Source organism: Brachionichthys hirsutus, chromosome 1, assembly GCF_040956055.1.
Source record: "Brachionichthys hirsutus isolate HB-005 chromosome 1, CSIRO-AGI_Bhir_v1, whole genome shotgun sequence".
In the NCBI taxonomy this organism is placed as follows: Eukaryota; Metazoa; Chordata; class Actinopteri; order Lophiiformes; family Brachionichthyidae; genus Brachionichthys; species Brachionichthys hirsutus.
The window spans coordinates 15,639,779-15,651,562 of NC_090897.1; the positions used below are offsets into that span (position 1 = coordinate 15,639,779).

Below are 11,784 nucleotides of genomic sequence, written 5' to 3' on the forward strand. Positions count from 1 at the left end.
GTAGGCCTAGGGCACCCCCGGGCGGAGTGGAGCGGACCAGTTCACCCCGCCCGGGCAAAGGCCCCAGGCCTACCCTGCTACCCCCGCTCCACCCCCACTCCCACAGTCGGATGCAAACCCAGTTCCTTCGGCTGTAAGTCGGTAACCCTACCGACTACGCCACCGTATCGGTGAGGAGACCTGAGGCGTTACCGGAGTTGTACTACGCTGTGACTGACTGAATTACAAAAAGTGTACGACCAAAGAATTCTGTACATAAATGATCACGCGTGTGTGCGTGAAGGCCTCGTGAAGCGCGTCGACTTAACCACCTAGTACAGGCTACAATAATATCATTCCAGGAGTTTGTTTCATATTTTAATGACAGTTTCAACATCCTTTAAATATTTACACACAGTCAATAAATATGAACTTCCACCCATCCATCTTCAACCGCTTATCCGGGGCCGGGCGAACATAATATCGCGTGAAGGCCCACGGCTTAAGGCAAACATCGGAACATAAAATACTAAATCAAATACAAAAACTCAATTCTCTTTCTTAGAGAAACAATATATATACACAAAGAGAGTTAGAATCACAAGCAATAGTGCAAAACATTCCGCTCCCATCAGGGAAGCGGGACAAACAGTCTGTGGCCTGGGTGGGTGGGGTCTGTGGCGATGCGTCTGGCCCTCCTCTGGACTCTGGAGGTGTAAACTGAGTCCAGATCAGGCAGACGGTGACCCACAATCCCCTGAGCTGTCCTCACCACCCGGGATAGGTCCTTCCTGTCCTGCGCCGTGCAGCTGCCGTACCACACGGTCGCACTGAGACCCAGGATGCTCTCTATCGTGGCCCGTAAAAGTTTGCAAGCAGTCCAGCCCGCTTCAGCTCCCTGAGGAAGAAGAGCCGTTGCATCCTGACTAGGTTCCCGAGCCACCTCATCTGGCTCCTCTCAACGCGGAGGCCTTTCGGCTCAGCTCTCTCTTCACCGTGACGGATCTGTGCGGAGTCCGCATTGCTGCAGACGGCGCACCTATCCGTCTGTCCATCCCCGCTCCATCCTTCCCTCACTTGCGAACAAGACCCCTGGTACTTGAACTCCTCCACTGGGGCGGGATCTCCTCCCCGACCGGGTCCGGGTTCAGCCGCGGGTTCAGAATCGGAGGGGCCCAGGTCCAGAGGGATGTTAATGTTTCCTCTTTGTTTTAATGAAGGGAAACAGGGAGGCCAATAGGCGCTTGGCCTTCTTTCCTTTCTTCTTCGGAAGCTCCTGAAAAGACAGAAACGGCATGTTTGATTTAATCTCCAAAGGTTTTGTTGTGTGATCTGTAGACATGTGAAATTAAAATGAGCCGGCTCACCTGAGGCAGGGACTGGACCTCCTCTTGCTCCTTCTGGGAAGCCTCCTCCCGCTGCTGCTCAGCTGCTGCCCTGAGGAGCTGGGTGTCCTCCAAGGAGGTGAGGAGCTGCTGCTCTACAGCCCGGAGGGCCTCCTTGGTGGTGTCCAGCTCAGAGAGCACCTCCTTGTGGCAAATGGCGGACAGCTCGGCCTCCTGCTGCGTCTTTCGCAGGAGTTCCTTTAGGCGGACCTCCTCCTCGCTCCTCTCACGCAGCTCCTCCTCCTTCTGAGCCAGCTTCGATCCAAAATGTCGCTCCTTCCGTGAAGCCTCCTCCCACCGCTTCTTAGCTAGCTCCTGAAGCAGCTGGGTGTCCTCCAGGGTGGTGCTGAGCTGCTGCTGTACCGCCTGAAGAGCCTCTTCTGTGGCGTAGAGCTCACACAGCACCTCCCTGTGGTGGAGGACGTAGAGCTCCGCCTCAGCAAACTCCTGCTCCGTCTTAAGCAGGAGTTTCTGTAAGCGGACCTCCTCCTCGCTCCTCTCACGCAGCTCCTGCTTCAGCTTTGCCACCTGCTTGTGGAGCTCCCTCCGGAAGGCTTCCTCCTTCTCCGCAAGCATTTCTGTAAAATGCTGCTTCATGCGGAAAGCCTCCCTCCGCAGCTGCTCAGCTACTCCCTTGAGGAGCTGGTTGTCCTCCGCGGAGGTGAGGAGCTGCTGTTGCACGGCCCGCAGATCCTCCTTGGTGGTGTCCAGCTGACAGAGCACCTCCCTGTGACGGAGGGCGGCCTCAGCCAGCTCCTGCTGCATCTTCAGCAGGAGTCTCTGGAGGCGGACCACCTCCTGCTGGTTCTCCTGCAGCTCCTTTACAGGCTTGGAAGAAGCAAATGATGAAATGAACAGAATTAGTAAGATAACACAGTCAGTAGTTGTAAGAGCGGTGGCAAACAGCAGCCCATAAAAGTCGCAGGTAAAACGAGTGACAGGTGAAACAGATACTAGAAGGTCTCATTAGAGGGTCTCCTACCTGGCGGACTTCACCCGGTGACAGATCCGGTATCGCCCAATCAACCTGCAGCTCGTTCTGAACGCTGCTGATGGGCTTCTCCTGGGCTCTTTGTGGCTGGACTGTAGAGAACACAGAAAAAAACAAATGTGAAATGCCACCGAATAAATCAGCTGTTATTACGTTGATCCAAATGTATTTGCCTCTAAACGTCCCGGTAATTAAAATCCGTCCAAAATAGAGGGAAAAGAAATCTGAAGATTTCAGGGTATTGCCCTGACCATGAATCGAACTGTTTAAAGATCAAAGAAGATTGAAATGAGCGCCGCTAACTGCCCGCTATCAAAGCAGCTACCGCTCTGCTCCTGTCAAATGGGAGTCTGGGTTTGTCTGTTCAGACTTACCTGTCTTGTTCCCCGTCACCCACGGGACATCCTGCTCCAGGAGGGTGTTCCAATCAAGGTTTTCGAAGAAGGACTGTCCCTTAATCTCATGGATCCCTCCTGGAAAAACATGAAGGGTCAGATGATGATGAATGTAGTTTTATGTCTGTAAATGTTGAGCTGTCCTGAGAGCTACACCTGACCAAATGTCTCTACGGTGTACTTTAGTCCACCTGTCCTCCCACTCACCTGTGCCAGACCGGTACGTGGCGTCCTTGTACAGGAGCCCGTAGATGAGCTTACGGGCCTCCTTCGGCACGGCGCACTCTGTGGGCCACTGGATGTCATCTGGAAACGAAGCCAAAGAAGACGTTTGTTACCAAAAGGACTGAGGTGAGAGTTTTTAGAAGGTCAATCACAAAGTATTGGAGAACAGACATTTGAATCATTGTTCAAGGACAAGACAACTTTCAGATCTGCTGTGATGTGGATCTAAAGAGTCTTACCGTGAACGATGGCATGGTACATGTCATTGTTTGAGCTCGGCAAGAATGGAAGCTGCGCCGTTAAAAGCTCAAACAAGACGACGCCGAGGGCCCACCAGTCGATCGGCTTCCCGTACCAGCTCCTCTGGACGATTTCAGGGGCCATGTAGGCCGGAGTTCCAATCATCTGCAGGAAGAAATCAATGAGAGGAATTCAAACCCGAGTAATAATCCCAGCAATGCGCATTTGATTGATGTAGAGAAGAAGAGAAGCGACTAACCTCAGAGCAGTAAAACTCTCTGATGGCCCGCAGGCGATCCGGCTTTGGAAGCCGCCTGGAGGCCATGTTGATCGTGCCCATCTTGGCCAGGCCAAAGTCAGCGACTTTGATGTGGCCAGTGGAACTGATCAATATGCTGCAATGGAAACAGCAGAAACACGACTGTTGTTAGATCCTATGACAACCTTGACTGTTTGTCTGTTCTGTGCTGGGCTACATTCGTTAGCATGTCTGGCTAACCGCCCTTCTACGATAGTCAGAGCGTACTGGTTTTGGAGATGTTGGAGAAAAGGCTACCGCTAAATTCTCCAGACACATCAGGGAAGCTCAATCTAAATGTTTCTCTGGCATTAGAAATAAAAACATAAAACATAAATCCCAAAGGAGAAACAATAAACCTTAAATCTAATCTCACATCTAGGACGGGCTGGGGACTCACTTGTCGGGTTTCAGGTCCCTGTGGACAATCCCGTGGCCGTGGATGTATTCCAGGGCTAGGATTGTCTCTGCGATGTAAAGTCGGGCCAGGTCTACTGGAAGGGGTCCTCCCCTTTGGAGGAGGCGACCACAATCACCCCCTACGAGGTCGGAAGGAGACAGACAACAGAGACGGTCAGCCATTAGATCTGTTGGGTCCAAACGTGTACTCGATACATGAAGCGTTAGCGTGCGCTACACACAACACTTGTACATGACTGATCAGCAACGATTGAGCTCATGTGTGTCCACTTACCTTCCATCAGCTCCATCACCATGCAGGTGTCTGTCTGTGTGCAGAAGCAGCACTGCATGGACATAACGAACGGGCTGCTGGCACAGGCCAGAATTCCTCGTTCTAAGCCCAGCATGGCGGGGGGCACCGACCCGTGCTTGACAGCCTTCATCGCAAAGCGCTGACCGGTCGCCTTGCTGGTCACCATGGAGACGGACCTGTACGAGAGGCAAAAGAGAACGTCAGCATCCTCCGGGACTGGAGAGAGAATCCAGAGAGTCGGTAGGAACAAGAAACGTCTTATCTGACTCACCCAAAGGTGCCTGCGCCGAGCAGATTCTGCACGTTGAAGACGGCGTCTACCGAGCTGGGAGCGGGACGGCACGCCACACAACTCTAAAGACAGGAACGAGTCCAAACGTCAGTAAATACAGTCTAGAATATATGACTGCATGTGAGGTGAACAGACAGAAGGCAAGATTCCCATCTATGACTGAAAGAACTGAACAGTGCATACCTGATGGAGAACCTTCTTCAGTCTTTTCTGCAGCTCGGTGCAGAACTGCATGCTGGCCTGACCGCTGTTGATGGTCTCGCCACATGCTCTGGTCACCTGCACGAGCTCCAGGTGGATGAAATTCACGGCAGTAAGCCGGAATGTGCTTTCAACCGTACTCATGCCAACGGACATAAACGAAACGGTACTTCTCTCCTGTCGTACGAACCAACCCAACACTGTTCTCTCTAAATGGAAGAGAAACGTGAAGCCATTAGAAACATTGTCAACTGTTCACAACTCAAACAGCTGGATTCAAACTCTACATCAGTTCAGCCATTGGACGGTCTGAACTCAATTCTACATCAGATCAAGAGTTTTTCTTTATTTAAAAAAGCACGAAACTAAACTTTATTTAAAAAAAGCACTAAGCTAAACATGTACATGTTTAGTTTAGTTTAGTTTATTTCAAGCAGAATAAAAAATTAAAAAACAAAACCATACCTTTTTGTGTACAAGAAACCATATATCGACCAAGTACACAAAAATAGCAAACAATACATTATATAGTACTTGAAAATACAACTGTTATTTCTTATCAAACAAACAAAACAATTAGGAACATTTATATATCGGATCAATTACTAAATATTTAGTAAGCTAAGCTATATCTAATATGTTTCAATAGTTGAATACATTATAATCTATCTATCTATGTTATAATTAAGCAATACATCTTTTTGGTTGCCTTATAAAAAAAATAATTTATTCAATTACATTTCTCAAAACATTGGTAAAATAAATCTGAACGTTTCACCATTTGTGATATTGAGCGGGCACTGAATGCAGTTTTAGTCCATGCATGAGGTAAAATTAAAAATGTTTATTTTGTCATTTCCAATTAACCTTACACAGGCCGGTCAGAGTCAACCAAAGGGCCGTACAAAATGGCTTGACAAGAGATAGACCGGGTGTAAAGAATAAAAGTTTCTTACCAGACGGAAGCTAAGTCCATAAAACCATAACTGTGGCATCCGTTATATATATACCATTTTCGGATGCTTTGTTGCTTTGATCTTTAAAACGTGAACAAAGCCACCAAGCGTTCAGGGTGGTGGTGGGGAATGGCTTGGATGTTCAGTCTTGAACTTGCCATGGGAACCACTATCTTCTTAGTGGTTGATTGGAACAATAAAATGCTTTAAGGAGGTTTACTGCATATTCAGATGTGTTTCGTTATACTTCTTGATAACCACTGATAAACAGCTGTCAATACACATGATTTCTCTATAAACCAACCAGCCGAATCCATCTCACATGATTAAACTGTATTCTCTGCAATGCATCTAAAGTTTGCTTCTTTTTTTGGGTTCATTCTAGTATTGAAATCGCTGTTGTAAAGCTTTAAAAGCACTCGAGACAATTATGTTTGCAGCATTTGATCCTCATCATCTCACTCGTCTCTTTGCGAGTTTGGATGCATGGACTGCGTGTGTGCGTGAGGCGTTTGTTTGTATGCCTCCCTTGCAGAGCTGTGATGGTTCTGAATGCACACTGTCATCGCCGTCAGGCAGTGCGACCGAGGTTCTGCTGTCCAGGCTGTTCCGTCACCCCAACCTGCTGACCTCCCGCCTGGTTTTCAGCGCCTGCTGCCGGCTGCGGGTCCTCACGCCACTCGTGGCCTCTGGTTAGCTGATGCCTCGCCAGCTCACCCGTCTCACCTGCTGTACGGTGCGCTGAAAGCCTCGGGTGGGGTGCTTGCACCAGGTCTGGTCTGAAATATCAACTTATTACTATGTAATAACAGGGAAAGTTTCCTCCCCAACACAGTGGCATAGTCGGTAGCCTTGTTGAGGGGGGCAAAATGGCCCTGGTCTCGAATCCCACTAATGGGAATGAAATGGAGCAGGGGACTTAACCACCTAGTACAGGCTACAATAACATCATTTCAGGAGTTTGTTTCATATTTTAATTACAGTTTCAACATCCTTTAAATCTTTACACACAGTCAATAAATATGAACTTGTTATAGTCAATGCCTGTAAAGTCATCACATGTTGGGCCCGACGCTTTATGTGAAAATCAAAATGGACGCGTTGTGACTGTCAGCAGTCCTTCATGAATCACAATCAGCCGTCTGAAGGTTGTGAAGCAAAGAAAAGCAGAAAAAAACTTTGATTAGATTTCACTCTGAGTCGGGATGAAGTAAAAGCTGCTGTTTTGATGCGTACGCCATCTTTAAATGGTACTGTAACCCACATGAAACATGGTTGCTAAAACCATATACTGTACATCCATGCCAGAAGGAGGCGCACGCGTTGGACTCACTAAGTTAGTAAATGCCGGTGCACGCGCTCACTCATTCTCATCGAAGACAGCCCGAAGTAGTGATGGGAACTATGATTATTTTTACTGAGTCGGGTTTGAATGAATCACTCACTAAAGTGAATCGATTCATTTGAGTCACTGAGTCAGTTACCCAGAAGGTGCATAGAAATATACTGTGAATACAAGTTTCACCTGCTACCAATTGATGCTGCTAAAATGGCTGATTGAAACAGGGAAATAATAAATGTCATTGAGGGAAAAGAGGGAAAGATCAGGAGTTCTGAAAGGGAAAATATATATATATATTTTGTTCTCTGCATAAATTAAATATAAATACAAAAGCAAAAAATGTGTTCAAACAGTGCAGCATTAGACTAAAAATACATATAGTATACAATACACTTGTGCAAAAGCAAAAAGCAAAGTAAATAAAAAAGTTTTACATCTTTATTTTTATTTATTATGTTTCCGCCAATATTCCAAAAACAGACTGAAATAATAATAATGTATACTTTCTCAGTCCTTGCTACCAGTTCGTGATGTTTTGTGCTCGTACGTTACATTTGCTCACATCCTGTACATCTCCTGGGGGCTAAGCCCCCCCTGTCCTTAAAACCTGGTGACGCCCCTGAGACGGAGGTAGGAGACAAACGAAAGCTAAGAAGAGGAAATATGACGAAGCGTCTGTAGCTTCACGGTGGGAGACGAGCAAGTTATAATATATATATATATATATATATATGTGTTGTGCTCCTGAGTTAATGTTGCTGATCAGTTTGAATTTATAATGTTTTTGTTGTATTTTATTTTTCAGCATCAAATGGTTGGTCAAATTTCTTTTGTCTCTTAAATAAGGAATTTATTTATTTTAATTTCAGGGAAATTAAAAACAATGTTAATTAAAAAGTTATTCTTTGTTGTAAGTATTTCTTACTATATTTCTTTCTTTTCTTTATTGTTAATAAAGATACAACGTTATGCAGCGGTACACTGAATAATAATCTATGACTTGTTCACCTCCGGACCGCTCCGGGGCAGCACCTCTATGATGTTGCCGGAAGTAGAGGCGGTGGCTGCTGGACACTGATTGAAGCTAATTCAAGGCTAGCAGCTAGCAGTTAGCCGCTAGCCGCTGAGCTGTGGTGCGCCGGGCCTCCTGGGCTGTCCGGTTCTGTCAGAACCGCTTTTCAGGGAAGATGGCGGGCGGCTCTGAGCATGACGACATATTTGACAGTATCGTTACGTCGGAAGAAAGGTGAGTCGTGTTTCCCGACGCGAGTGCCGAACTTCCCGAGTCCATGTTCTCTCTGCCCCGATTCGGTTCTTCGTTCTAATGGACTGGTGTCGCTCTGGTGATTGTTTTTAATATAACAGTATTACAGTTCAAGTTAAATAACGAGAACGGTTCGGATTATCGAACCACAGAACCGGAACCGACAAAGCCTGACCCGTCTGTCGAGCAGGTCGATGGAAAGGAACGTTCTGGACCGGTTCGGACGTGGATCCGGATCACGTAGGACCAGATCATAACCGGACAAATGTGGGACAAAGCATGGGGATGAGGGACACTTCGCAGATGCCAAACTATTATTATTATTATTATTATTATTATTATTATTATTATGTGTCCATCAGTATATTAATGTGTGCATTTAAAGAAGCGCCTATTTGACTTGTTCCGAAGTCTTTTGTTTTATAAAACCTGTTGAAAAACATGTAAATAAACATTCCACAAAGAATGGGGCTGTACATTGATTATTTGTACTCTTGTGTTGTTTTAACAGGTAAAAATACACATAAAATCTATTTTAAACAGCAGGTCTCCCATCCCAGTCAGAACTGCTGCAGGATGATTCCAGAACGGGCTGAGAATCCTCTTGAGCTGCTTCTAGCAGGAATAAACTTGTTCCCGGTCACATATATATAATCTACGACCTGGATTGACCTGTGATGCAGCGATCAGGTTTCACATGCATGTCTGTTTTAGCTTCATGCCAAAAGGTAAAAAAAAACACCCACAAAACATGTTTCACAAATATGAACTAGAAAAGCACTCAGAGCACAGACCTCCCCCAAGCAGCTCGTTCTAACTGGATCTACACCGTCCACACGGTGATCTGGATCAGCACCAGAAGGTTCTAGATTGTTCTTGGTATCTTTATGCACCAACATGAAAAGTCAAAGTGAATCAGAGTTGTTGTATTTCTACCCGATTCTTGAGTCCATAAATGGGTTTCATGTTAAAATGTCATGTTTGTTACCGACTCCATTCCGGACCAGAACCAGATGAATTTCTGTGGTGAGATGGAGATTCTCGAGACACGCCGACGGAGTCCACGGGTCACTCCTGTCTGTTCCTTTGTTGTTTAGGTTCCGGGCGGAGGGATACCGGGAGGGGTTCCAGAGAGGGACCGCCCGAGGCCTGCAGGACGGCCGCAGACACGGAGCCTCTCACGGGGCCAAGCTGTCCAGCGAGGTGAGCCGGGGGGACGGTCCGGGCGGGACGAGACGGGGGGGGGGGGACTTGGAGCTGCCGGGTCTTTATGCTGACTCTTGTCCCCCTACAGGTCTCCTTCTATTATGGTTTTAGCGTCACATGGAAATGTCTCCTCCAACACGGTGCAGACGCCAAATCGAGGTCAGCCGCGTTCCTCGGAACGCTTCCATGTTCCGTGTGTCTCCGTCACGCTGATGATCCGGCGGCTCAGTTTGCTGTTAGTCCAACGACGTTGTTGCGTCTTGAATTGTTCCTTCACTAGAACTCCTGGTTCTGAACCACGAGCTGTGCTGCTGCGTCTGCTCAGCGGCTTGAGTCTCGTACATTTGTTGCAGCTTAACTCCAGAGCACGCAGAAATACAGACTTCTAGAGGCGCTGATGTTCCAGCTGAGAGGACATCTGACACGTTCTGTGGAATAATCAGCAGATATTTTGCAGCCTTTAGAAATGTTACAATTCTGAGCGGCGTAAGAAGCACGGATCGGTCGCACCAGAGGGGGCGGGGCTTAACTCTGAGATAACACGCCCTCGAGTTGAGTCGTTCAAATCAAACGTGAGCCGTGAATAATTATCACGACCTTGCCACTTAAAGGTCACTTAAAGGTCAACATGTGATGAAAGACTGGCCTTCCCCGTGTTTCTACACTCTTGCGGTGAGTTTGGGTCGTTACCAACCCAAAAGCAGCAAAATAAACCGGCCAGTCAATCCTGCGTCGGTCTGTAATCACCGGCCGAAACGTGCCTGCTAGAGATCCCTCCCCCTGTGATGTCACGGACGTGCACGTACATGCACATTCATTGCAATGGACTTGGTTTTGTTTTCAGAAGCGTTTCTTGACGGAGACAGAAATGAGGGACGCTGTCCTGCAGCAGCTGTTTGATGTTTTGACCAAAGGCTGTCTCAGATATTTCGTACAAGCGTTTTGGAACTGCGTTACCTCGTGGAGGACGAGCAGAACACGGGGCCCTTTAAGGAAATGTCTCCGTCAGTCGGATGACGGGACGTTTAACGGGCCATTCCAGCGCCCTCTGGCTGCAGCGCTCATTCACTGATGATGGATGCGACTTGGTTGAGTAAAACCCGAATGAGATTCCTGTTAGATTTTTATTTTCTTCTTCTGTGTGCCATCAGGAAGAGAATGAAAGCGCTGGAGTCTCTCGTGGGTTTGGTCCAGAACTCCCCTCACGATGACCCGTACTCTGAAAAGCTTCGGGAGGACATGGAGAAACTTCGGGCCAAGTTCCGACAGGTACTCTGCTAAAAGTGAAGGGAGTCCCATCAGCTCCGACCCGGCCTTAAAATGGGGTTGAGCAGGTTGGAAAACGTCCTTTCTGGAGGAGCAGGAAGAGCAAGACGGTCCAGAGAACAATATTTAATATGTGGAACGAGAGAACGATCGGTAGCTGTGAAGACTGCACCATGAAAATTACAAAAACAAGAGACTTGATTTGTCACAAAAGCTTTACTTCCTGTTACCAGCAGATGGCGCCATAACTTACCTCTGTGGATCTCTTCAGGCTGGGTCAGCGGGTACTTCTGGCATAATCTCTGTTGTCGTCCAGGTCTGCTCGATGTTGAACGTTCCGACTGAGTTCAAGGATTACATCAGGACCTCTGAAGGGACGTCCTTCTGAATCTGGACCGACGGGGAGGAGGAGCTGCACCTGTGCTCTGGGAGGAAGAGGAGGGAGAGGAGGAAGAGGAGGAAGCTGAGCCGTGAGCCAGCATCCTGACGTCGGCGTCGTTGTCATCTTTGTTTGACCGGCCGACCTCCTCAGATTGACGTATCAAATGAGCGAGAGGAAAAGCCGACATTTCTACACACCTGGACAGGAAGCACGAGGAAGACGTGACTCCATGTTGGATCTCATGCCGAGGAAGAGCAACGACGCCATTTGAGCGGAACGCCGCACGACACGCCTGCTTGTGGAAAACGACGTCCCGATTGCCGTTGCAGTAAAGTGAAGTGCTTTAACACAGAAAATGATTTTGTGCACAATAAAATGTGTTTGTCTCCAGCGTGGCCGTGTTGAGATCCCCTACAGTTGAACCTGGACACGCCCACCGTCACAAGGAGAACAACGATCGGGCGGGGCAGGGCACACATCTGTATTCAGACCTGGAGCAGGGATCTGGTCCATGAGAGGGATGTGATGCGTATCCACGGTAACAGCGTGGGCTGTAACTACACCTACAGCTGGAGAGCCGCTAGGGGGCGCAGTGTGATGTCACTGAGTTGAAGGGAACTTTTTAGTTTGGAGTTAAATTTGTTCTT

The 11,784-nt window shown here is 47.8% G+C and overlaps 1 protein-coding gene across 2 annotated transcripts in view; it reads left to right on the top strand.

The window, feature by feature from the left end:
* Window positions 1-8,126: 8,126 nt before the first annotated feature.
* The window catches only part of lto1 (LTO1 maturation factor of ABCE1), a 3,663-nt gene continuing 5 nt past the window's right edge, over window positions 8,127-11,784 (top strand). Inside the window, exons 1-5 of one of the 2 annotated variants that reach the window (XM_068761019.1) lie at window positions 8,127-8,265; window positions 9,381-9,486; window positions 9,578-9,648; window positions 10,641-10,758; window positions 10,989-11,784. The exon at window positions 10,989-11,784 is cut by the window's right edge and continues 5 nt beyond it. In XM_068761019.1, coding sequence (XP_068617120.1) covers window positions 8,207-8,265; window positions 9,381-9,486; window positions 9,578-9,648; window positions 10,641-10,758; window positions 10,989-11,003 — 369 coding nt within the window. In that variant the 5' untranslated portion in view covers window positions 8,127-8,206 and the 3' untranslated portion in view covers window positions 11,004-11,784. The remainder of the gene's footprint in view (window positions 8,266-9,380; window positions 9,487-9,577; window positions 9,649-10,640; window positions 10,759-10,988) is intronic. The other variant, XM_068761011.1, reaches the window with a different exon arrangement.